The sequence below is a fragment of the Neomonachus schauinslandi genome, chromosome 4 (assembly GCF_002201575.2).
Source record: "Neomonachus schauinslandi chromosome 4, ASM220157v2, whole genome shotgun sequence".
Classification (NCBI taxonomy): domain Eukaryota; kingdom Metazoa; phylum Chordata; class Mammalia; order Carnivora; family Phocidae; genus Neomonachus; species Neomonachus schauinslandi.
The window spans coordinates 136577951-136604715 of NC_058406.1; the positions used below are offsets into that span (position 1 = coordinate 136577951).

General features: G+C 34.9%; 1 protein-coding gene across 1 annotated transcript; it reads right to left on the reverse strand.

The window, feature by feature from the left end:
• Nucleotides 1-21798: 21798 nt before the first annotated feature.
• On the reverse strand, nt 21799-22487 carry LOC110578674 (60S ribosomal protein L23-like). The gene is made up of 2 exons (XM_021688207.1): nt 22455-22487; nt 21799-22251 (listed from the first exon to the last, which is right to left on the reverse strand). The coding sequence occupies exons 1-2, from the start codon at nt 22468-22470 to the stop codon at nt 21884-21886; spliced, it is 384 nt and encodes a 127-aa protein (XP_021543882.1). The 5' UTR covers nt 22471-22487; the 3' UTR covers nt 21799-21883.
• Between the last annotated feature and the right edge of the window lie 4278 nt (nt 22488-26765).

Sequence of the window (26765 nt, forward strand, 5' to 3'; positions counted from 1 at the left end):
ATTTGCAACTGGGATAGCTTGCCCTATTTCCTTTTTGCAAAATCTTGAAAATATTTGTCTTAATGGAATTCCATCATTTTCCCTGATAGCACAGTTCCTGCACTTGACAGATAAACTATTGACTTGAGAAACATTTTGTTTTTCCAGAGAATCTAAACTTATAAAATAATCAGAAAATTTCATTTAAATGAAATTCTACAGCAATGTAACCTCTTCCATTCTGTGCAAACACATATGGAGTTTGGTTTCTATGGTTACTTGTTGTCAGTCCTGTGCTCTTTGGTTCTGTGCAGAGCCGGACAAGAGATCAACAAACCTAGAATGTCATTATAATGAGGCAGAAACTGAGATAGTTTCTTTAGTTGATGGCCATGCAGCAGTTTAGAAGGCACACTATTTTAAGGTAACAGTTATAAAAAAAAAATACCAGAGGGGCTTTTTCCTCCTTAACACTAACTCGTTATTTGGTAATGTCATAGGAACAAGAATGAGAAGAAAGACTGAAAAGCATAACTGTATCGATTGTCTATCTGTTTATCCAGGATGTGTGACTAAAAGAATGTACTCATTCATAAAATTGAGGTTTTCAAAAAGCATGGAATAGTTTAAGTACAATATTAGAGCTCATGTGAGTCTGTGCATGCATGTGCATGTGTATTAAAAGATAATTCAGGTTTACAAATGTGTATTTTGACCTAAGGTATTTCCAACAAATAAAAAAAAAATTGAGCCTCTTTGGAAAAAAAGCTATTCTCAGGATTCCATACTCAAGAATAGCTCTGATCCATTTTATTCATGGAAATTATTTAGTTTTCCTTATGAAACAGTAATACAATACAGATTTGGAATGGTGTTAAAAAAAACCAAGCAATCCTTTGAAAGTTATGTTTTAGTTGGGTACATGCTTTGTGTGTAAAATTAAAATATTTTGATACATCTTTAGTTTAATTTGGCATCTCGATAGTAACCATGATGTAGTTATCACCTTCAAATTACCTACAAGAATGTCAAAATTGTTCTACAGAAAAAGAGCTGAGGGAACTGATGGTGGAAATCTTTGATAATGAACCATTGATAGGTAACCTATGTATGATATACTTCAAGAAATCCAGCAGCAGTCCTTATCACGATGGAGAGTAGAAATATGTTCTGTTCTTTCATTATTATCTTCTAATTGTCTTTGGAGACAGGATCTGTGCCAAGCAAAAAAACCTGAGTACTGTCTCTCTGCTTCAAAACAATGGCTTTTGGAAAAGGGCAGAGTGCAGTCTTTTTCCTCTCACAACTTCTAGAGACCCAAATCCCATAAGTAAGCTATGATGGATAAGAACAAAACTGGAGCCCTAGAGCAGGTGCCCTACTGTGAGCTCCAAATTCAGGAGATCTATAAAATTGGATAGGAAAAAGTAAATCTTTATTTTCATTAATCTGTCATGGAAATGCAGCATTCTTTTTAAGTTTGGTTGTAGGCATAAACCACAGTTATATTAGCAGGACTTGTGACTTTCTCCCCAGTAGAGGTTATTAATATCTTGATATCATGTTTCAGTGGCTTCAGGTATCTTAAAATATATTTTATTCTTGGGCGCCTGGGTGGCTCAGTTGGTTAAGCGACTGCCTTCGGCTCAGGTCATGATCCTGGAGTCCTGGGATCGAGTCCCGCATCCGGCTCCCTGCTCAGCGGGGAGTCTGCTTCTCCCTCTGACCCTCTTCCCTCTCGTGTTCTCTGTCTCTCATTCTCTCTCTCAAATAAATAAATTAAAAAAAAATCTTTAAAATAAAAAAAAAATATATATATTTTATTCTTATTAATACTTATGGTCATTATGAAACCTTCCGATAGATCTGGCATTAATGACTAATGAAGCACATATATTGGGGTATAATGTATATTTTATTTTTTAAAGTAGACTGCTCTCTGTATTTCAATAGAATTTGTTTCCTTGGGAGCCTGTTTACTTTTTAAAGGTTTCCTCATCGTTTACTATATTGCTAAATCTTTTTTAAAGATTTTATTTATTTGTCAGGGAGAGGGAGAGCACAAGCACGAAGAGAGGCAGGCAGAGGGAGAAGCAGGCTCCCTGCTGAGCAAGGAGCCCAATGCGGGACTTGATCCCAGGATCCTAAGATCATGACCTGAGCCAAAGGCAGGCGCTTAACCGATCCATCCATGTGTCCCTATATTGCCAAATTTGTATATAGCACAAAAAGTAAAGAAGATGTGCTCTATGCTGAATATTTGTTGAAAATTGGTAATAGACTGAGACTTCTGTATCTAAACCTGCTCTTTAACCCTCAGTCCAAAATGAGGATTTAGCCAGCACGCAAGCCTTAATTATTGTCAAAGCAAAACAACGCCAGATCTCTTGGTAAACACTAACTCTAGGTAACTCCTACCAAGCTTAATAATGAGAAGAGCAAAAACAATGTAGAACAAGGGAAAGAAAATATCAAAATGAAGATTCAGAAAAAGACAATACCCCTGCAAATGAGTCGCTCTTATAAAAACCAAAAAAATTACTTCTGAAAGCTCTGTGACATCCATGATATAGAAAACCATCAGGATTGAACAGCGTAAGGTAAAAAAGGGAGAAGATAAAGAAGTAACCAAAGAAACAAAATACCCAATGTCTGAATTAACATTTCATTCAAAAAATTAGAGAACAGGATTACCAAAGAAGAGATAAATTTAATGATCTAGAAGATAGACTGTAGATACTTTCCTACATAGCAGGGGGTAAGGAAAATAAAGAGGAATGACAGAGAATAGAATTACAGTTATTTCAGCAGGAGAGGAAAACAATAATAACTAGATTAAATTATTGTTGGAGAAGTATTTCTTCAGGAAAAAAAAAACAAACAAACTACAAATATACACAGAATGAAGTAGCCTTCCAGAAAAATTTTACCACCCACTTCAGGTAAAACTTTTTTAAAAAAGTAACCTTGGGGCGCCTGGGTGACTCAGTCAGTTAAGCGTCATGATCCCAGGGTCCTGGGATTGAGCCCCACGTCAGGCTCCTTGCTCTGTGGGGAGTCTGCTTCTCCCTCTCCCTGCCACTCCCCCTGCTTGTGGGCTCTCTCTCTCTCTCTGTCAAATAAATAAATAAAATCTTAAAAAAAAAACTGCTTCAGCTGCTCTCTTAAAAAAAACAACAACCTCTATTTCAGAAAAAAAGGCAACTATGCACATGGGGAAAAATCTATAAGAACACATATAAAAAGAAAAAGAAACAGACTATCTGTAGATGTAGTCTAGTCCCCAAATTCTAACACTAAATACCAGAAGTCAGAGGAGAATATTTATGGAAATTTGAGATAATTTTTATCCAGATAAATTTCCTTAGAAATAGAACAAGTATTCAAATATACAAGAGATTCACTTACAGGTTACTTTGAAAAGTGTTTAAAAGTTTTTGGTACGCGATTCAGTAATATTCCAACTAATTATGAAAGAATTCCAAATCAAACTTCCATAATTAGAAAATTCAGGTAGAGAGATGTAACCAATGTTAGAAATTAAGTCTGTATCATTGTTCAAGAGAATATATGAAATGTAAAATTAATTGCAATGACCTTGGTGTAAATCATATTACATTAGAAAGTGTAGTAATGAAGGAATGAGCAGGGGAAAATTAGAGTGTTAAATTCCTTATCATAAAAAAGAGTTGGCACTTTATTTAGATTCTAATACTATTTAATGTTTCAGACTATCTCTAGATTTGTTAATAAAGTTAAATTTATTAGAACTTTCTACAGTAAGGGATAATACTGCAAAGTCTTAACTACTATTTCAAAAGTGGAAATCTAAGGTGGGAGATTTATAGACTTTGAATGTAGAAACAAATGACTTAAGGCAGATCTTTCACAGTGGGAATCTGATGGAGATAGGGCTAGATTCATGATATCATAGTTTAGGAGTGGACACAACAAAGCAGGGGTCTTGAACTGAGTCTTGACAGATAAGCAAAATATTTGTCCAGATGACCAGATTATGTCTCTGATAGATTGATCATGGGCATTTCCTGAATGAAATAGTAAAGTTATATAGTGGTTTATAGCCTTATCTTTCATGGACCAAGTTTTTTTAGAACAAATCACTAAATCATGTTGACATAGTTGGCCTTCAGGCTTATCTAAGTCACATTGATACACATAGACTCAGTGATGTTTTAACAACTTTTAAAAAAGTAACCAGCCATAAAATTAACACCACTGTGATGTGGAATATATAATTAAAGCAGAATAATATGTGTGTATATCAAAACATATATGGTAAAGTATTAAAATTCTCTTAAAAATTTGAATGCTTAAACTATTATGTTGACAAGACTCTCAGCTTTAGTAAAGGTAATAAAATTCCAGTATATGCTGTTTATAAGAAATATACATAAGACAAAATAAGCAAAAAAAAAAAAAAAAAAGAATGGGCAAATGTTGAAATAGCAAGTGCAGATAAAAAAAATCAGCGTTCATTTAAGGCAAAATTGTCATCAAATTTAAAGTCCTGTAAGGGAAAAGAAATAAATTTTAAATAGAAAAAAAAATATAGGCCTTAATGATGAGATGACACGCTTTAACGGTAAATAGCAGAGAAAAACAATATATAGAGAAATAACGTCTAGGAATCTAAAGAAAAATAATCGAGGAGACAATTTTAATATATTAAAAATTTGAGCCTTTATCAGAAAAAGCAAATATAAATTTATAAGTAGGTTTGCAGAATTATGAATTATCTACTAAAAAGTGTAATTATTGTGGAAACAGAGAAGGTTGAGTATCCATTTAACAAGATCTCAAGCAAATCCTATAAATACAAAAAGTCAAATTATACAGGACACATTATCTGATTTGTGTGCCCTACAGATGGTAATTATTGTTGAAGGTTTAAGCATTATTAATAACTACAGCAACAAATTACAACCATTCTTAAGTTAAAAACAGTACAAAACTTTCCTAAACAATTTTGGAGTAGAAGTAGAAATTAAAACAACTTCAAAATAATTAAATACAACAAGAACACTATTTTCCAAAACTTACATGATACAGCCAAGGCTATACTTTAGAAGAAAGGCAATAACTTTAAAAGCTTTCATTAGTAAATAAGAAAGAAGGTAAAGTACCTAATCAATAGTTCAAGGAATTAGCCGACAGTATATAAAAAATAAAACCAGGGAAAGCTAGAGAATGATACAAAAGGAAATTATGAAAATAAAATGGATGAATAGAAAGTTAATTCTTGTAAATTTTTTTTCAAGGGGCATTATATGTTAACTATTTGCCAAGTACATATCATGAATCATGTCAATTAATCCTCACAACTGCCCTATGGGGCAGTTATTACACAATTTTATAGATTATTATGACATTATTACATCATTTTATAGATGAGAAAACAAAGCCTTAAGAGAAATTAAATTTCTTGTGGTGTAAGAGTACATAGTTTACAAGTGGTGAGGTTATAGTTTGATCACTTTTATCTCTAATTCCACAAACTTGGCATTATCAACAACACGAATTTACGATCTTATTGTTCAGGAGGTCAGAAATCTAAAATGGGTCCCATCGGGCTAGCATCAAGGTGTCAGTAGAGCTGTGTTTCTTCTGGAGGGTTTCAGGGACAATTCATTTTCTTGTCTTTCCAGCTTCTAGAGGCTGCTGCCTACCTTGGCACTTGGCCCCCTTCCATCTCCAGAGCCAGCAGTGGCTGGCTGAGTCTCAAACAGCATTACTCTGATACTGTTCTGCCTCTTTCACTTATAACGACCCTTCTGATTAGATTTGGCCCACCCAAATAATCTAGTATGATATTCTTATTTTAAAGTCAATGAATTTTATTTGCAACCTCAATTTCCTCTTGGTAATATTGCATAACATATTCACAGGTTCTGGAGATTAGTGTGTGGACATCTTTGAGAGGTATGCCACAATAAGTATACTTAAAATGTTGCTCTTCCAAGTGCACTTGACTCAACAATATGGGTTTGAATTGCATGGGTCCATTTACATGTTGATTTTTTTTTTTAAGATTTTATTTATTTATCTTACAGAGAGTGAGGGAGCACAGCAGGGGGAGCGACAGAGGGAGAGGGTGAGGGAGAAGCAAGCTCCCTGCTGAGCAGGGAGCCCGATGCGGGGCTTAATTCCAGGACCCTGGGATCATGACCTGAGCCGAAGGCAGACGCTTAACTGACTGAGCCACCCAGGCGCCCGTACATGTTGATTTTTTTTTTAAACATTTTATTTATTTATTTGACAGAGAGAGAGACAGTGAGAGAGCTTCCCGTTGAGCAGGGAGCCTGCTGCGGGACTAGATCCCAGGACCCTGGGATCATGACCTGAGCCGAAGGCAGACGCTTAATGACTGAGCCACCCAGGCACCCCCCTACATGTTGATTTTTTATAGTACAATACTGTAAATGTATTTTCTCTTTCTTGGGATTTTCTTAATATTTTTTCTGTATCTTTATTGTGAGTATATAGTATATGATACATAGAACATACAAAATACGTGTTACTCCACTGTATGCTACTGGTAGGGATTCTGGTCAACAGAAGGCTATTAGCAGTTAAGTTTTGGGGTAATCAAAATTTATATGTGTATTTCTAACTGCACAGGGAGATTGGTGCCCCTAACCCCCATGTTGTTCAAGAGCCAACTATACTGCCTCTATGAACATCAAATATGCAGTTCTGATGAGAAGAACATAGAAATTGGGAATGACAATATCTTAATACATAAAAATGAGTTTGACGTGGATGGAACTGGAGGGTATTATGTTGAGTGAAATAAGTCAAACAGAGAAAGACATGTATCATATGATCTCACTGATATGAGGAATTCTTAATCTCAGGAAACAAACTGAGGGTTGCTGGAGTGGGGGGTGGGGTGGGAAGGATGGGGTGACTGGGTGATAGACACTGGGGAGGGTATGTGCTCTGGTAAGTGCTGTGAATTGTGCAAGACTGTTGAATCTCAGATCTGTACCTCTGAAACAAATAATGCAATATATGTTAAGAAAAAAAAAAAGAAGAAGAAGGTAGCGGGAGGGGAAGAATGAAGCGGGGGAAATCGGAGGGGTAGACGAACCATGAGAGACGATGGACTCTGAAAAACAAACAGGGTTCTAGAGGGGAGGGGGGTGGGAGGATGGGTTAGCCTAGTGGTGGGTATTGAGGAGGGCACATTCTGCATGGAGCACTGGGTGTTATACACAAACAATGAATCATGGAACACTTCATCTAAAACTAATGATGTAATGTATGGGGATTAACATAAGAATAAAAAAAACATAAAAAAAATGAGTTTGTGTTATATAGGTAAGTTGCTCAGCAGAAGGCACTCTAGCTTGTTTAAGTAGAGAGGAATTTAGTAGGGGATATATCTTGCTCACAGGAATACAACCACAGAATGGGACCAAAGGAATTGCTTTATCTCTTTGGTGTAGAAGCTGCCTGAAGCTACTGTTGGCTACTCTGCTTTTTACTCTAGTATATTAGTCTGCTTGGGCTTCTAATACATAATACCACTGACTGGGTGGATTAAATAAGAGAAATTGATTTCTCACAGTTTTGGAGGCTGGGGAATTCTAAGATCAGTGTGTCAGTATGGTCATGTTCTGGTGTCAACATGGTTGAGTTTTGGTGAGGATCTCTTCCTTGCTTGGTGATAGAAACCTCCCTGTGTGTCCAGGGTGTTCAAATGACCTCCTCTTCTTTGTGCTGGGGTGTGTATTAGCAAACTTTCTGATAAAAATTCTTATAAAAATATTAATCCTATTAGATTAGGGTCTTAGAATTATGACCTCATTTAACCTTAATTATTTTCATTAGGGGCCACATCTCTAAATATAATCATATTGGGGGGGTCATGGCTTCAACATGTGAATTTTGGGGAAGGGGATAGAAACATTCAGTCCATAACATCTAGTAAAATGGAATTTCCATTTCTAACCTGGATTATCATGCAACTAAGTTCTAAACACAAGAATCCTATGGGAACATTCAGTGGCAGAGCTGAAATCTAGTGTCAACACCATAGTGACACAGATGTGAAGAAATGTAGAGGTTCTGCTTATCTGTTTGCTTTTTGGAAGGTGTGATTCACTTGTGGGGGACTATCAACTGTGGGAAAGATACTTAGACTATTTCAGGTAGTCACAGAAGACAGAAAGTCCTTAGAAGTAAATACAGAAGAACTACGAAAATAAACGTATTCTGTAAAAATCTTAATTTCAGGGTTCTTTCTGTGAAATAGATGAATCATCAGGAAATTAACAAAGTTGACAAAGTCAATATGGAAACCTGAGAAAGCTGAAGTAGATGAGAATGTTGCTTTATCACCTAAAAGATTGGATTTGGATTATTTTATGAGTTACTTTTTCCAAATCCTCAAGGAACAATTAATTCTCAGCCTATTTAAGTGTTTCTGGGACATAGAGAAAGAAGAAAAGCTACCCTGTAATGCTGGTAATAGAACCCAACAAAGAGAATATAGAAAGAAAATATCGATCTCAATTATGAATATAGATGCAAAAATAGCAAGTAAATTATCAGCAAATGACATCCAGCTGTATTTAATCCAGCATGACCATGGGGTTCATATTATGAATGCAAGAATGGATCAATACTGGGAAATCTATTGATCAGATTCTTCATATTAACAGATCTAAATGGAAATATATTTAACCATCCCCATGTAAAATTTGATTGAATATAATTATCATTTCTGGCTCAAAGTAAAATACTAGAATTTCTCCTTGACCCAAGAAAACTGTATACAATGTATATTTTGGACTTAAAACCTGCCTTATGCTTCATGTATAATGTTAATCTGTTTAAATGGCTAGTTCATTTATCACAAATTAAAAGGTATAAATGTTTTAGAACAGAGGCAATCTTTTCATTACTTACAGGACAATTATCTGTGTATCCTTTGGGCAATAGAATCTGGAAAACTGAAAGAAGACATGTAGTATATACAGTGATGATTGTGTCTTTGAGGTCTGATATTCAGGTCAGCTATTTGCCACCTTGGACAGTTGTTTAACATTGTATAATAGATCAACTTCACTAAATCTAATTTTATGTAGGTTAAAATGGACATGCCATTTGTGCTGATTCTTCATTTTGAAAAGGTTGAATGAGATTACATACCTCAAACACTACACATGAGGTTGGCACAGTGTCAATGTGGGTGCTGTTTATTGTTAATGTTGTTGTTAGGATACATAGAATAACAAATATAAAGTTGATATAAAAGAATCAGTAGATTCCTTGTATGCTAGTAATATCCAGTCTGAATTAAAAAAAATTCAACTTCCTTTGTTTTATTTATGAAAACATAAAAATACAGTTATCATATCATCAGAAAAGTAATCCCACAAATTCTGTATTAACACATGTAGGAAAAGAAACTGAAAGAACAGAGAATAATAACAAAAAGACACCTTGATTGACCTGAAAGATTTAATTGACTAAAATGATGACTTATTTTTTTGCCTGCAAGCTTTTAATTAGTGTCTACCAATTTGTGGAGAATTGGGGTGACTAATTGACTTTGGCTGGTTGGTGCTAAATATATTTGTACGGACATCATCACTAACAATTGTTGAAAAATTAAGAAACACAACTCTAGGACCTCCTAGTTCATTCCATTGATCCTCTAAGGCTAGGAGAATGTGAATACCTCCTCAAGTACAAATTAGTTTCCTGTTATGATTCAAATAAATAATGGATAAGCGTATCAGAAAGAAGTCCAGTACAAATCTTCCTACCATTTACTCTGTCATTTTCCTTTAATTTTATATATGTTCCTTCATATATATGTTGTTACTATTTAAAATTCATTTTGTTCTTCCTGATTCAGTAGTCTGAAATGAACAGAAATGATCTTTCATTCATTCATCCGTTCACTTATACAGGCACAGAACAAATATTTACTGAGTACCTATTCTGTGTCGGGTACTGTACTAGATGGATGGAATACATTAGTGAACAAAACTGACTTTCTGTGGTCTATATTCTAATGGTAATTTCCTTATATTGTAGGTGTATGATTCCTGGGAATTATGTGGATTAGAAAAATAAATTATGGTGTATCTGGAAATCTCTCATCAAAAGAAATCAGTATTACTTTGCCAGTAGTATTCCTGTTTACTTTAAATGTCTTCCCCATATGTCTTATCACATAGAACTATTTCTGTGCAACAGAAAATAATTCAAAAACAGTGCATGACCTGTGTCAGAATCACCTTAGCAAATTCGGCCATAAATCTGTACCTCCAAGACCATGTTTTCTTCTACTAATTACAGGATCTCTACATCCTTTTTTATAGTATCCTTTGTCTTTTGACAGCTGTAAATTTTCTCTCTGTATAACAAATTGAATATTCAGTTCAATTTAACAAATATTTTGAATGGGTATGATTGTGTTATATCTTATTTAGTGAAGAGATTTATTTAGTAACACTTTTCTCAAGGACCTTACAGTTGATTGGGTGAGATTGTACAAAAATGATGAAATTTAACATAAATGAGGGAATAAAACAAAAAACAAAACAAATAAGGGCATCATCATTAAACTCAGTCTTGAAAAAAATGGGAAAATGTTAATAGGCAGATAGATTGAAGAAAGAAAGGAAAGTCCAGGGTGAAAGAAAAGGATAAAGCCTTACGGATAAAAGAAAAAAAATATATTTGAGCTTTGAAAGATGTTGAGAAGTTCAAAGTGGCTGCACAATAGGGTACGTGGAAACAGTGGCAAGAGATGTGTCTGGACATGTATAATTGTAAAGAGCCTTAAACACTAAGATAAGGAGTTTAAACTTTACCATATAAATAGTAGAATATGATAAAATTTTTTTGAGGCCCAAGAAATAACTTGTGTTTTATTTTAATAATGGGGGTTGATATTGTGGAGTAACTTGGAAAAAGGTAGAGATTAAAGATCTAAATTTCCAGTTATAAGCTATTACCATAGTACATTTGATATGTGATATGGATCTGAACTAGGGTATTGGAAGAAGGAATGGAAAGGAAGTAGAATTTACAGATTAGATATAAATGATAGAAAGAACTAGATGTGACTTTACTATTCAGAATGACTGGTAAGGGTGGTGATGCCATTAATCAAAAAAAGTGAACATAGCTAAAAGGAATTTTGGGGGTAAAAACTTTTTGCTTTTAGCTTTGGTTATCTTTGATAGGTGCTGTGGGAGGAGTTTAATGTGGAAATGCAAGCTGGCAACAATGTATTCTACTTAAGATAAATGTCATATCCAAAATTGTACCTTATTCACACCTTAATATTTTGGGTATCAATGATACTAGCTATGCCTTTTAGAATGATAATTAAAATTACAAAATATTTCATATATTGGTAAGGAATTTAACATATAATTCCCTTATCATTGGCTGGATTGTGTTTGAATGTTAAAACTTTGGTAATCATTAGAAGGTAGTTCAAGGGGGGGGCGCCTGGGTGGCTCAGTCGGTTAAGCATCTGCCTTGGGCTCAGGTCATGATCCCAGGGTCCTGGGATCGAGCCCCGCATTGATCCCCGCATCGGGCTCCCTGCCTAGCGGGGAGTCTGCTTCTCCCTCTACTCCTTTCCCTGCTCATGCTTGTGTGCTCACTCTCTCTCTCTTTTTCCCTCCTCTCTCTCTCTCTGAAATAAATAAATAAAATCTTAAAAAAAAAAGAAGGTAGTTCAAAAAAGAAAAGATGGGGAAGGATAATTAACCTTCAATACCGAAGAGAATGTTGGATTACGTTTGCTCCTTTCACTCAAATTCACAATCAATAGAAAGACAAATTTTGAGGGATCACTAAACATGTCAGTGAGATCGTGTCTAGTTATGCCAATGTACTGTGAATAAACAATCAGTGGTCTGTGTTCTCCAAAGGAAGTACCCAAAGACTTAGTTAACCTCTCAAAGAAGCAGATTTTAAATTAATGTGTTTCAAATTTTAATTCATGCAAATCTAATGCACTTTAGTCTTAAAATGTACATTCTGATATAGTAGGTGTGGACTGGGACTCAGTATTCTGTATTTCTAGCAAGTTCCAGGTGATAATGAAGTCATTACTCTATGGAACACAATGAGTTAGCAAGGCTCTAGATTTACAATGTGAACTTTGGAAGAGAGGAGATGAATTTGGTGATTTAAAATTTCCCAATGTATGTTTTAGCAATCCATAGGGAAAAAAGCTTGTGGGGCTTTTTGTATTAAATTATTGGACAGTTTTCATACCTAATTTGATTTGATTCAGATTCTGAACACTGGCCATGTTGCTGGAAATGGCTGATCATGTTGCAAAATGTGAAGTCACAGGTCTTTTTCAGTCTCAGTTACCTGAAAATTGAATCTTGAGTTGTGACGAATTCTTAATCTTGGCTCAGCACAGGATGGCCTTAGGTGCCACACATCCCTGGAAGCAATAAGTACCTTAGGTTCTAATGTTGCTGTGAGATTTTTCAAGAGCACCTTCATTTTTTTCTTTTTTGCTTTGAAGTTGCTTTGATCTCTCAGCTACCTGAAGAGAATGGGCATACTTTCTAGCCTATCAGGAAAATATCTCTCAACCACCCCCACTGCAAATAAAAACAAAAAATAAACCTCAGATGCAGAATCATTTTTTTTTTCTTTCTGGTTTTCTTTGCTGAATATTTGATAATGGGTTCAGTCATAGATTTGTGAAGTAGCTGAAGATTAACTTCTGTAACATCCCAGCCTTCAAAAACCCCTCCTTTATCCATTCCTAGGAATCCATATTTTAATTTTTTTCCTCTACTTGTTAGCAAGCCATTTATTTGATCTTCTATTCACATGAGGTATACATGATTAGCAGTTGAAGTATTACTTGTCTCTTGAAGAATTTATACAGTAGTTAATATAAACTAAGTTTTAACTGGTAAATTTCAAACATAAAATCAGGAACACTTAAGAATTAATTTGGGGGGCGCCTGGGTGGCTCAGTTGGTTAAGTATCTGCCTTTGGCTCAGGTCATGATCTCAGGGTCCTCGATTGAGCCCTGCCTCAGGTGCCCTGCTCAGCGGGGAGCCTGCTTCTCCCTCTGCCTCTCCACCCCTTGCTCATGCTCGCTCACTATCTCTCTCAAATAAATAAATAAAAATCTTAAAAAAAAGAATTAATTTGGGATATACAAGACCGGCTCTATGGTTCTTAAATCATACCCATTTCTTTCAAATAGTTCAGTGAAAGACTGTCAGCCAAGGCAGTGTCCTGAAAGAATTCATACACTTGTATGACTTGATCGATGATGACTTTGTGAGCACCTGACTAATAATCAGAGGGTGGAGGTTGTTTCTGTTAATGCAGGAAAAAGAAATTTGGAGTCCTTAGTATGCAGTGTCATTGCGATTATGGGTAACTGTGGGAAACGCAACGAGAACCAAAAAATTTTAAGGATTTTCAGTACGCATGCAAATCAGTTGTATTACCTTCTTTCACTAATTGGTAATTTTTACCATTGTTTTTAAATCTCTGAAATTTTATTTAGGCAAAATTAAATCATTTGCACTGTAAGAACTGCCACCTAGCCCACAAATGTCCTCAATTGGTACTTAGCATTTGCATATCAATATGATATTTCTCTCTTCTATATCTATCTTGTATAGAATTCTTAGGAAATTATACAATACTGCATTCCCTAACAATATTTTGTTACGATCTCAGAAGTTACTTTTGTACATATATTAAGAATCCATTGACCTTAGACAGCAAGTGGGCACTTTTTTCATACTTGAGCATTTCTATTTTAGTTTTCTACCTCTTATCCTAATTTTATTGTGTTTCTGAAAATCAGAATACTAAATTTACTAAAGCTATTAAAATTGGTCCAAGAAAATTCATATACATAAGAAATTCTGTATGTACATCTTAAGGCAATAGAGCAGATTTCTCCAAAACGTATCTTTCTTAGCACAATTTCTTAGCTATTTAAAAGACAGTACAAGGGGGCGCCTGGGTGGCTCAGTTGGTTAAGCGACTGCCTTCGGCTCAGGTCATGATCCTGGGGTCCCGGGATCGAGTCCCGCATCGGGCTCCCTGCTCGGCGGGGAGTCTGCTTCTCCCTCTGCCCCTCCCCCCTCTCATGTGCTCTCTCTCATTCTCTCTCTCAAATAAATAAATAAAAAATCTTTAAAAATAAAAAAATAAAAAAATAAAAAAAAAATAAAAGACAGTACAATTGTTTAGCATCCAGTAATTTTGAAGACACTGGGTATTTTTTCCTTAACATTTATGCATATTAAAACATCTTGACTCATTATTCTAAATGTTTTACGGTTATTCTCTCTCATGTCTTTCATATTTAAAATGCATGTTACTTGTGTTTCAGTAGAACGTGTTTTTTCTCTTTTATTTCTTTGTACTTCAAGGAAACAATAATCTTAACAAACAAGTAGATTTTTTTTAGATTTTTCTAAGTTTTGGTGTAATCTTTTGTGTTTTCCATACCATGAACATTTTGTCCTTTATCACTATATGCTGTGAGTTTCTGGTGATTACAATATATAGTAAATATATGAAAGCAAAGAGAAGCAAATCTCTGCTAGAATTTTATTACTCTAAACAAAGGGATCAAGAACACTAATATTTCTACATTGTGTGTGCTTAATGAATCATTCATGACATGCCTTGTCTCAAAAGGAGATACTTGGAATCTTGTGAAAAGGACAGGCCATTTTGATACTTATGTTAAAGTTAGAATATATCTGAAATTACCTATGAAGTTTCTTTTTAAGCATTTTCTAGTTATCCATATCTTGGAGTAGTTTTGATTCCACAAGTGAAGTATGTGGTCTTATGGTGGTATAGGAATAGATAAACTTTGGTTGGATATCTCTTCATCTTTTCCTATCAATCTCAATTTATAACCTCCTGTAACCTCTCAGTGGTTATCATTCTAGGTGGAAATCCTTTTTTTTTTTTCCTATTTTCTCTGTCTCTTGGTAATTCTAGTTGTTTTTTGTTAAAAAATATTCTTTTGCTTGACTACTAGGAAAAGTAACAAACAAAAATAAATACATCATTATATATTGTAGTATTTGTTAAGATAAAAAAAGGGAATTTTAAAAGAGACCATTTGGGGGATCTAATATAGATAAGGTGATACCCCTGAGCAACTGATATTTAAGAGGTATTTTCTGAGACCAGGAAAATAGGTAGTACTTAGCTAGATTGTGAGTGTTGAGGAATTATCTTCTAGGTAAAGGAAAAGCATGTGCAAAAAACTCTGAGGTCAGATTATACTTGGCGAGTTAAGAGATTGAAAGGGTGCCAGAATTTTCAGAACGTAGTGAAATGTGTGAAAGAGAATGTAGTGAAATGTGTGAAAGAGAAATGAGATGGTATTAGAACAGTAGTTACTGGAGGCTGTAACAAAGACTGACCTTTGAGTCTTTGAAAGTCAATGGTATAAAAATTGTATTTAAGTTTTTATTTTGAGTGAACATTCAAGATTGAGCTCCCCCAGGTTCCCACATGACAATTTTTATCATAATTTTTATAAGTTTCATAATAGATTTTTAAAAATATTTATTTATTTTAGAGAGAGAGGCAAGGGGAAGGGGCAGAAGGTAAGAGAGAGGGTCTTAAGCACCCTCTGCGCTGAGCACAGAGCCCAAAGTGGAGCTCAATCTCATGACCCTGAGATCACAAGCCTGAGAGCACCACCTGAGCCAAAACCAAGAGTCAGACGCTTAACTGACTGCACCACCTAGGTGTCCCTATAATAGAGTTTTTAAAGTACTCTTCTAGAAAGACCAATGAAAATCCCTGTGTTCTGTATTACCATATTTATTTTTATTTGTTCTTTCCAGATATATCTTTAAAGAACATATATGTGTAAGTGGAAATATAACTTTTCATTTTGGGTACATTTTTGGCTTTATAATTTTTATAAACATTATTCTCTCTAACATAAAGGTGTCTGGAAAATATTATGACTGATTTTCTGTTGAAACCAGAAAGTCATCTTCCATTGACACATTGAAGATACTGAAAAGCTATTTCATTAGGAGGAAGTGTATCTTCAGTAACATTTATTTTATACTTACTCACGCTCTGATGGAATGTTTTGTTCTCTTCTTGGACTACTTAGGCATTCATTAATGAGACAATTCACTTCTTAGAGCTTTGAGTTTAGATATATTTTAATTTTGCTTGTTTAGATATGTTTTAATTATGCATATGCTTCACTATGAATGGAGCTATTATAGATATCATTAAATTCAAACTTTTATCACAGTTGTTCTAGTTGGAAGGCTTTACGTGAGAAAAGGATGCAGAGAAAATATAGATACTGAGATTAAGATTACACCCATAAAACTCTTGTTGCATTAAACCTTTATAATTTTAACTGATTTAGGTATTGGACTTCTGCCATTTTGCTTGAGATCATTGAAATCAAAATGATTCTTTATACTACCAGCAAATTTTAAAAATATTGACCATATATTTATTCAATTTCAAGTGATCTTCTTAAATCAATCAGTCAACTATCTTGAAACAAACCCTCTTTTTCTTAATCCTGAACACATTTCAATATATAGGCATTTCAGGTGCTTTGTCCTTCAAATTGATACCATTTTAAATTAATTGGTATACTTTTAATGTACTTCCTTTATTTTTATGAGTAATTTTCTTGACTTTTACCAATTTTTCATTTCCAGATTTCTTCTAGGTAATTCATTCATTTTGTGATAATGGAGGACTGATAGCTGAATTAGCTAAATCATTTAACCAGAGATTATCAGTTGATACAAGAGATACACAGGATGCAACTTCATGTCCTTTTGGTAATAACTTTTTCATCTTGATATATTCAACACTGTTTACTTCTCTTTTTTCTTGGGTCATAATTTTCCTGGTCTTTAATTCATTTGGATTTTCATTTATTCATTTGAATTTTTATGTGAGTGAAAATCTTAGCCAATTTAATTAATTAATTCTAAATGATACTTGAAAAATACTACTTTCTAAACTTTACTAGAATCATCTGGTCTATGTAATTGCTACCTTATTTTTGTAGAATTTTATTATCATAGAAATTATTCCTGTTAGTCTAACAGGGAATTTATTTATTTATGTATATATGTATATATATATATTTATTTATTCATTTTTAAATATTTTATTTATTTATTTGACAGAGAGAGACACAGCGAGAGAGGGAACACAAGCAGGGGCAGTGGGAGAGGGAGAAGCAGGCTTCCCGCTTCAAACAGGAAGCCTGATGCAGAACTCGATCCCAGGACCCTGGGATCATGACCTGAGCCGAAGGCAGACGCTTAATGACTGAGCCACCCAGGAGCCCCTCTAACAGGGAATTAAAAAAAAAAAAAACACAACATAATTTCTCTTAACCCTGAAGCAAAATATTTTGTATTATATGCAAGATACGTGGATCCTTGGAATATGCATCTCTTGGTCTCCTCTTACATTTGGGTTGATTGATCTCCTTTGATGGCTTCTTTTTCTCTAACTGCTACCTAAATCTGTTTTCCAAGTCTTGATCTCAGCTCCTCCTCATGCAAATGCCTTCTTGTGTAAACTCATTCATTCCTGCAGGGTAATTATCATCAGTAATACAACTCAGTGTCCTCATCCTCAGAACATGGTGATTAGGTGATTAGACATCTCTAGCTGATTTCCCCCCAGACATCTCATGATGAAGAGTTTGGTTCTGACATTAGATAATCTAGGTTTGAATCCTTTCTTCACAATTTACCAATTGTGTATCATTTGAAAATATTACTTAAAATTAACTTGTGTTTTGGTTTCCTTATCTCTAAAATGATAGAATAATGACATATGCATCACAGGGTTTGTTTTGAGGCTTAAATAAGGTACTATATAAAAGTGCCTGAGAAGAAATGAACAGACAGTTCTCCAAAGAAAACATGAAGATGGCCAACAGACACTTGAAAAGATGCACAACGTCACTCATTATCAGGGAAATACAAATCAAGACTACAATGAGATATCATCTCTTACCTGTCAGAATAACTAAAAAACAAAAGAAACAAGTGTTGGCAAGGATGTGGAGAGAAAGGAACCCTCTTGCACTGTTGGTAGGAAGGCAGCCACCGTGGAAAACATTTGGAGGTTCCTCAAAATGTTAAAAATAGAACTACCTTATGATTCAGTAATCCCACTACTGGATATTTATCCCCAAAATACAAAACCACTATTTCAAAAGGATACATGCACCTGTTTGTTTATTTCAGCATTCTTTACAGTAATCAAATTATGGAAGCAGCCCAAGTGTCTATCAATAGATGAATGGATAAAAAAGATGTAGTATATATGTAGAATGAACTATTATTCAGCCATAAAAAGAATGAAATCTTGCCATTTGCAATGACATTGATGGAGCTAGAGAGTATTATGCTAAGTGATATAAGTCAGAGAAAGACAAATACCGTATGATTTCACTCATATGTGGAATTTAAGAAACAAAACAGATGAATAAGGTGGGGGGAGAAGAGGGAGGCAAACCAAGAAACAGACTCTAACTAGAGAGAACGAACTGATGGTTACCAGAGGGGGTGGGGGGGATGGGTGAAATAGGTGATGGGGATTAAGGAGGGCGCTTGTTGTGATGAGCACTGGGGAATGTTTGGAAGTGTTGAATCACTATATTATATACCTTAAACCAATATAACACTGTATATTAATTATACTGGAATTAAAATGTAAAAAAAAATGCACCTTGTACAAAAAAAAATAAAAGTGTCTGAGACACTAATGTAAATGTTCTATGTGTTTATGAAAGGCGTTGCATTTCCAAACTGCAGAGATGGTGAATTAATTATTACATCACCTTTTTATTTGATTTATTAGATTCCTACATATTCTTCCATTCTCTGTGTAAATAACTTTATATCTGGTTATGGATGCTATTAATTGTTCCACTGAAGGTGAAGGCAGTACTACATCATTTATCATTTAATGTGCTTCTCAGATATTTTAAGACAAGGTGGTAAATTTAGTACTTAAATTTAAATCTAAATGCTAATGATAGATAACATAAAAAAATAGAGATACAGCTAGCCTCAAATATGAGGCAGATCTCCACAGAGCAGCATGTCAGTAGTCGTGAGCAGAGCTGATTTTGTGGGCCTGCTGGCCTCTGGGTTAATAAATGAGAGGTGGAAGCCAGAAATTTAGCTCCTATCAGTAAAAGAGCATTAGAAGTGGTTTTCAAATAATGTATTCAATTGTTTGAAAACAGAGATTAAGGTCTGGCACCCTATTCATAAGATATGGCTGAGGGGCGCCTGGGTGGCTCAGTCGGTTAAGTGACTGCCTTCGGCTCAGGTCATGATCCTGGAGTCCCTGGATCGAGTCCCGCATTAGGCTCTCTGCTCAGCAGGGAGTCTGCTGCTCCCTCTGACCCTCCCCCCTCTCATGTGCTCTCTCTCTCTCTCATTCTCGCTCTCTCAAATGAATAAATAAATAAATAAAATCTTAAAAAAAAAAGATATGGCTGAAAAAAACTGTCTCCAAGTTCATTTTGGGATTATGCTAATCTCTAACAGCCCAAAGTATTTTACACACTGGGAGTAAACCCATATTCTTTTTTTTTATTGAAGTATAATTAACATGCAATGTTATATTAGTTTCAGGTGTACAACACATTGATGTAACAATTATATACTTAGTGCTCACCATGGTAAGGGTAGTCACCATCTGAAAGGGTCAGCTACAGGCATTGTTAAAAGCGCTAGACAAAGGAAGGTCACACACACAAAGAGTGGGGAAGAGAGAGGAAAAGCATATTCAGTATTAATAACAACATATGCATATTAATGATAATAAATCTTCCATCCAGAGTGAGCCTAGAATAAAATTTTAAAGCACATTTAATACCATGCTAAAGAAGACAAAAGAATTTATCCTGGATGAAAACAATTTTCTACAATATTCTGATAAAGATTTTGAAGTAAGTATGTTGTAGATGTTCAACAAGTGAAATTAATACTTAGCTTCTGTGGAAACAAAATAAAGAATTATATTCTTGAAAAGTATATCCTAAACACCTCCAACAGTATTGCTACATAGAAAGCACTCAATAAATATTCCATGAGTAAATGAATAAAAAGTATAGAACGTTGTCACTTATGAATATAAGTTTAAAGAGGGGAAAGGAAATATTAGCAAGTAAAACAGCAGTGTTTATAAAGTAGTATAAAGTATTAGCAAACTGAATTTATCAGTGTATATATATATATATAAATATCACATTTTATAAAATACGGTTTATCTCAGTAATTAAGTTGAACACCACAAAATCTATTATTGCAGTGTATATTTAGTTGACACTGTGACGTATCACTAGATATTTCTTCTGGGCTTAAGGACTATGGTCCTAGTGCCTGGGAATGCTGCTAGTGGATAACCCTCGGCTACTGGTCATTTTCAGGAAATGACTAGATGAAGAGAGTCACCTTGTCCAAGGTCAAGCCCCCTTTCCTGGACAACTTGGCTCAAATGACTAGTACATCAGGAAGTTTAAGGACATGACCCCCTCCTGTCAGTTTAAGAAAAGTCTGGTATACCATCCTGTCTTAGTTTGGAGTTTCTTGTGGTGTTGGCTGGTGTTTCCCCTGAGATTTCATTACAGCCTAACTTTTCCCTTTGTCCAGTCCTGCTTCTTTCCTTTCTCTTCCATAGATGGTGTTTGCAAGACTTGATTCTCTATCAACTTTCCACCTCATATTCCGCATCCTGGGAAACCTGGCTAGTGAAGGAATAATATTAATGTATTAAAGAAAAATATACAGGGAAAACATTTGAACAATTTAAACATTTATTCAAGATATATCTCTTACGAAACTAGCATTTGAGGAGTATATTCATAAAGTAATAAAATATGTTGAAACTAGAAGCAAATCTAAGAAAATCCACAGAGCATTGGAATGCATAAGAAAGTGAAGCAAATTTTGGGGTGCCGGGATGGCACAGTCAGTTGAGCGTTTGATTCTTGGTTTCAGCTCAGGTCGTGATCTCAAGGTCATGGTCTCAGGGTCTTGAGATAGAGCCCTGCTGGGCTCCATGCTCAGCTGGGAGTCTGTTTGGGAACTCTCTCTCCTTCTCCCTCTGTCCTCCACCCCCCACGCTTGTGCTTTCTCTAAAATAAGTAAAAAAAAAAATAAATAAATCTTTTAAAAAAAGGGAAACTGAAGCAAGTTTTCTTACAGACAAAATCAACATGCAAAGGCTCAAAAGCATTCCTACACAGCATTAAAAACTAATAGAAAAAAGGGATGCCTGGGTGGCTCAGTTGGTTAAGCGTCTGACTTCAACTCAGGTCAGGATCCCAGGTTCATGGGCTCTTTGCTCAGTGGGGAGGGAGCCTGCTTCTCCCTCCTCTGTCTGCCGCTCCCCCTGCTTGTGCTCTCTCTCTCTCAAATAAATAAAATCAAATCTAAAAAAAAAAGAAAAGAAAAAAGAAGACACAGAATGCTTTTTAAAAAAACTAATAGAAAATATACTAAAATATACATTAATAATGGCATTTAATAGTTTATATTTATTGTTGCCCAGTACTTTTTTATTAGTAAAAACTATATCACACTTTTTAAAAAGTTGAGTGTAGTGGACACACGATATTATGTTAGTTTCAGATGTACAACATAATGATGCAACAACTCTATACATTATGCTGTGTTCACCACAGTGTAGCTGCCATCTGTCCCCATACAACACTGCTACATCATTGACTGTATTCCTTATGCTGTACCTTTTATTTTTATTTTTGTGGGGGGAGCAAATAATTTAAAAAAAATCTTTTTAAACAAATACACCAAAGAATCATGCATTGCTGCCAGCATCAGATGCAATCCTGGGTCACAAGTGTGCACACTCCTTTGCAACTGGTCTGATAACAGAACGTTTCATTTCACCTGTATTGTTTACTCTGACCCCCACATTATCTTCAAAATTGAGAAACACACCATCTTTTCTCTGATACGACTTTTGTTGTCGAATTACCACTGCTGGATGTACCTTCTTTCTGAGCTCTGGGTGGCCTTTCTTCACTGTGGCCATCGCCATGTCACCCACACCCCAAGCAGAAAGTCTGTTCAGTTGTCCCTTGATCCCCTTCACAGATATGATATACAGATTTTTAGCTCCTGCGTTGTCAGCACCGTTGATCACAGTTCCTACTGGAAGACCCAGAGAAATCCGGAATTTCACACCAGAGGACCCACCACATCCTTTATTTATTTATATATTATTTATTTGACAGAGACACAGCGAGAGAGGGAACACAAGCAGGGGGAGTGGGAGAGGGAGAAGCAGGCTTCCCGCGGAGCAGGGAGCCCAATGCGGGGCTTGATCCCAGGACCTGGAATCATGACCTGAGCCGAAGGCAGACACTTAACGACTGAGCCACCCAGGCGCCCCAACCCACCACATCCTTGCTTTGACATCTTGAACACCAGAAAGGGACAGAGGCCTGTGCCTTTTATTTTTATGACTTACTTATTTTATAACTGGAGGCCTATATCTTTAACTCTTGCCCAAGCCCCTACTTTTGCTTTAGCCCCTACTTCCCTCCTCTCTGGCAACCATTAGTTTTTTCTCTGTATTTACAGGCCTGATTCTGCCTTTTGTTTATTCTTTTCTTTCTTCCTTCCTTTCTTTCTTTCTCCTGTTTTTTTTTTTTTAGCTTCCTCTTATAAGTGAAATTATATGGTATTTGTCTTTCTCAGTCTTATTTCACTTGTTTGCCTGATATTTTGATTAAGGCTTTACATATTTCCAAGTAAGATATGAATAAGTATCTAGGAATAATCTTAATAAAAGATGGCAATGTGTATATGGAGAAAATTATAGAACAGTATTTACGGGTAGAAAAATTCTGAAAAAATGAGGGATAAGCCATTTAGGGATTATAAGATTAATGAAACTTTAACAAGCTAATCTTAATATCTATACATAAAATCTAAGGGCCAAGAAGAGCCAAAACATTATTCATGTTGTTGGAGGAAATTTCCTTATCGTATGTAAGCTCACAATAAATCTATGATAATAAAGACAGAGTAGTATTAGGATTGAGATAAATGAAAATAGATAGGTGTAACAAAATAGCTCCCAAACTGTCTGTTAATATATGGACCGCTGATATGTGACAGATAGGGCATTCCACAACAGTAGAGAAAGAATATGGTAAATAGTTCTGGGACAGTGACCGATTTTATAGAAAAAAAAATAGATTTTTTTAAAAGATTTTATTTATTTATTTGACAGAGAGAGCGAGAGAGCACTCACAAAGAGAGAAGCAGTAGGCAATGGAGAGGGAGAAGCAGGCTCCCCGCTGAGCAGGGAGCCCAATGACCTGGGGCTTGATCCCAGACCCCGGAATCATGACCTGAGCCAAAGGCAGAGGTTTAACCAACTGAGCCACCCAGGCGCCCCTAAATTTAGATTCTAATTACACAGTGCGTAAGATCAATTCTAGCTAGGTTAAAAAAAAAAAAAAACCTTAATGCAAAAAAGCAAACCTTTAAAAAGTTTTAAAAGAAAATATTGGTTATCATATTTATCATCTAGTGGTTGAAAAGGATAATTTTGAGGAGAAAAAAGCTTAATCCATAAAGGAACCAACTGATGCATTGACTTCATTAAAATTTAAGTCTGCAAGCAAAAGATACATGACTTCATTTTTTATTATTTCTCAACTTGTTTTTAATACTTTATTATGTATTTAGAGATTTTCAAATGTTATATAGTATTTTGCAGAATTTTGAACATTTCATAAATAACATCCTAACTTAATTTTTCTTTTCATTTAGTTGTATGTTTGTATTTTTAAGATGGTAGTTCATCCATTTTTAATTTTCATAATATATTGAGTTGCAAGGATATTCTTCAACATACACATTGATATAAATTTATATAGTTTACAATTTTTTCTTCCTTTTATGAACAGTGTGGCTATAAACACTGTTGGGATAGTACATTGCATCCGGCTTACTCTAGAGACAGGGTATGTGGAAAGGTAAGGAAGGGAGGCCGAGAAATAGGATGAAGGGAGGACGCATGGAGTTTTATACAGAACAATAGACAAAAAGAAATCTGAAGCAAATACAACATACAGTTAAATTTGCAAAAGTTGGGCAAAGGGCACAAAGCTGTTCTTCATATTATACTACGTGATTGTTTCAGATATAAGAAAGAGCTTCTTGTTCTTAACGCTTTCTGCCTTGAGTTCAACCTTAGATGGTAGTGATATAATGAACTCTTTTTGTTCCTTTCTGATGTATATTTGCATAATCTGTTCCTTGTGACATTTCTGAACCGTTTTCTTTTTTATTTTATTTATTTTTAGAAGATTTTATTTATTTATTTGAGAGAGAGAGAGAGAGAGAGCTCATGAGAAGGGGGGGGTCAGAGGGAGAAGCAGACCCCCCCGCTGAGCAGGGAGCGCGATGCGGGACTCGATCCCGGGACTCCAGGATCATGACCTGAGCCGAAGGCAGTCGCTTAACCAACTGAGCTACCCAGGCTCCCCTGAACCATTTTCTTTTAGATGCAGTTTTAAAAATACTGCATAAAAAATGAATATTGTTTCTTGATTCAATCTGACATCCCTTTTTCCTTCCAATAAATAGATGGGTTAATCTTACTTATATTTTTCAACAGCTTCATTGAGATACAATTTATTTATTATACAATTCACCAATTTAAAGTCACTCATTTAAAGTATACAATTTGATGTTTTTTAGTATTCATTCACGGTCTATGCAGCCATCACCAAACAATCAATCTAACATTAGAATATTTTTGCCCTCCAAAAAAGAAACTCTATACCCGTTTACAGTTTTCATTTTTTCCCACCAGTACCCTCACTGCTAGGTAAAATTGCTCTAATTTCTGTCTTGTTAAGAATTGTCGATTCTGGAAATTTCATATAAATTGAATCTTAAAATATCTGGTCTTTTCTGTCTGGGTTCTTTCACTTATCGTAATGTTTTTGAGGTTCATCTGGTGTATATATATCATCACTTCATTCCCTTTCATTGCCAGATAGTATTCCATTCAATAAACATGTTTTGTTATCCATTTATAAGTTGATAGGCATTTCTATTGTTTTTACTTGTTTTTGTTGCTATTTTGAAGGCTGAATAGAACATTCATGTACAAGTTTTTGTAGGTTGTATGTTTTCATTTCTTTTGGTTGTATACCCAGGAGTGGAATTACTGGGTCATATGGTAATATTTTGTTAAACATACAATGCTCAACATTTTGAGGAACTTCCAAACTGTTTTACAAAGCAGCTGCACCAGTTTATATTCCCACCAGCAACATACCAGAATTCCTGTTTCTCTACATTTTTGTTGATATTGGTCGCCTGTCTTTTTAGTTATAGGCATTAAGTGACTGTGACGAAGTATTTCATTTGGGTTTGATTTGCATTTTCTAAGTGATTAATCATGTTAAACATCTTTTCATGTGGTTATTGACTACTTGTGTCTCTTCTTCAGAGAAATTGTTTATTCAGATCCTCTGTCCCATTTTTAAATTGGATTTTTTTATTATTATTGAGTTGTAAGAGTTCTTTATATAGTCTGGATACAGGTTCCTTACCACATATATGATTTGTAAATATTTTATCTCATTCTGTGGATTGTCTTTTCATGTTCTTAGTGTTTTTAAAGCACAATTTAAAGCACAAAAGTTTTTATTTTGATGAGGTCTAGTTTACCCATTTTTTTTTCTCTTGTAATCTGAGCTTTAGTGTCATCTGTAAGAATTCTTTGCCTATGGATACCTGCATGGCTCAGTCAGTTAAGTGTCTGCCTTCGGCTCAGGTCATGATCCCAGGATCTTGGGATCGAGTCCTGCATCAGGCTACCTGCTCAGCAGAGAGTCTGCTTCTCCCCTTGCCTGCTGATCCCCCTGCTTGTGCTTTCTCACTCTCTCTCTGGCAAATAAATAAATAAAATCTTTAAAAAGAAAAAAAGAACGCTTTGCCTAATCCAAGATCACAAGGATTTAAGCTTGTGTTTTCTTCTAAGAATATTCTAATTTTAGTTTTTACATTTATGTCTGTATATATTTTAAGCTATATATATATATATCTATATATACACACACACACATATATAACTATATATATTTATAACTGTATAGCTATAACTGAGGTTTTAATTGAAAAAATGACTCTTTCCCAATGAATTGTCTTGGCATCCTTGTTGGACATCAGTGTATGAATTTATATCTGGGCTCTTATGTCTATTTCAGTGATCTAAATGTCCAGCCTTATGACTGTACCACACTGTCTTGATTACTAGAGCTTTGTAGTAAGCTTTGAAATTGGGAGTTATGAGTCCTACATATTATAATGTATTACACATTATATAATACATATTCTTATTACCATCACTTATTTTGTTTGTATTTTCATTTTAAGGATCCTTTTACTTTCTCCTATATCATCTATTTACTGTTGTTATTGCTGTTACTGTATATAGATGTATTTTCTTTCATTAATCTTTAATCAGTGAAAAAAATTTTTTTGTTATTTTTGAGTTAAATTCATATGCTTGAAATATTTTTTTAAATTGAAGTATAAGTAACCTACAATGTTAAGTTTCAGGTATACAACACACTGTTTGGAAAATTATATACATAGCTCAGTACTCTCCACAATAAGTGTAGTCGCCGTCTGTCACCATACAATCTTATTACAATCCTATTGACTATATTCCCTATGCTATA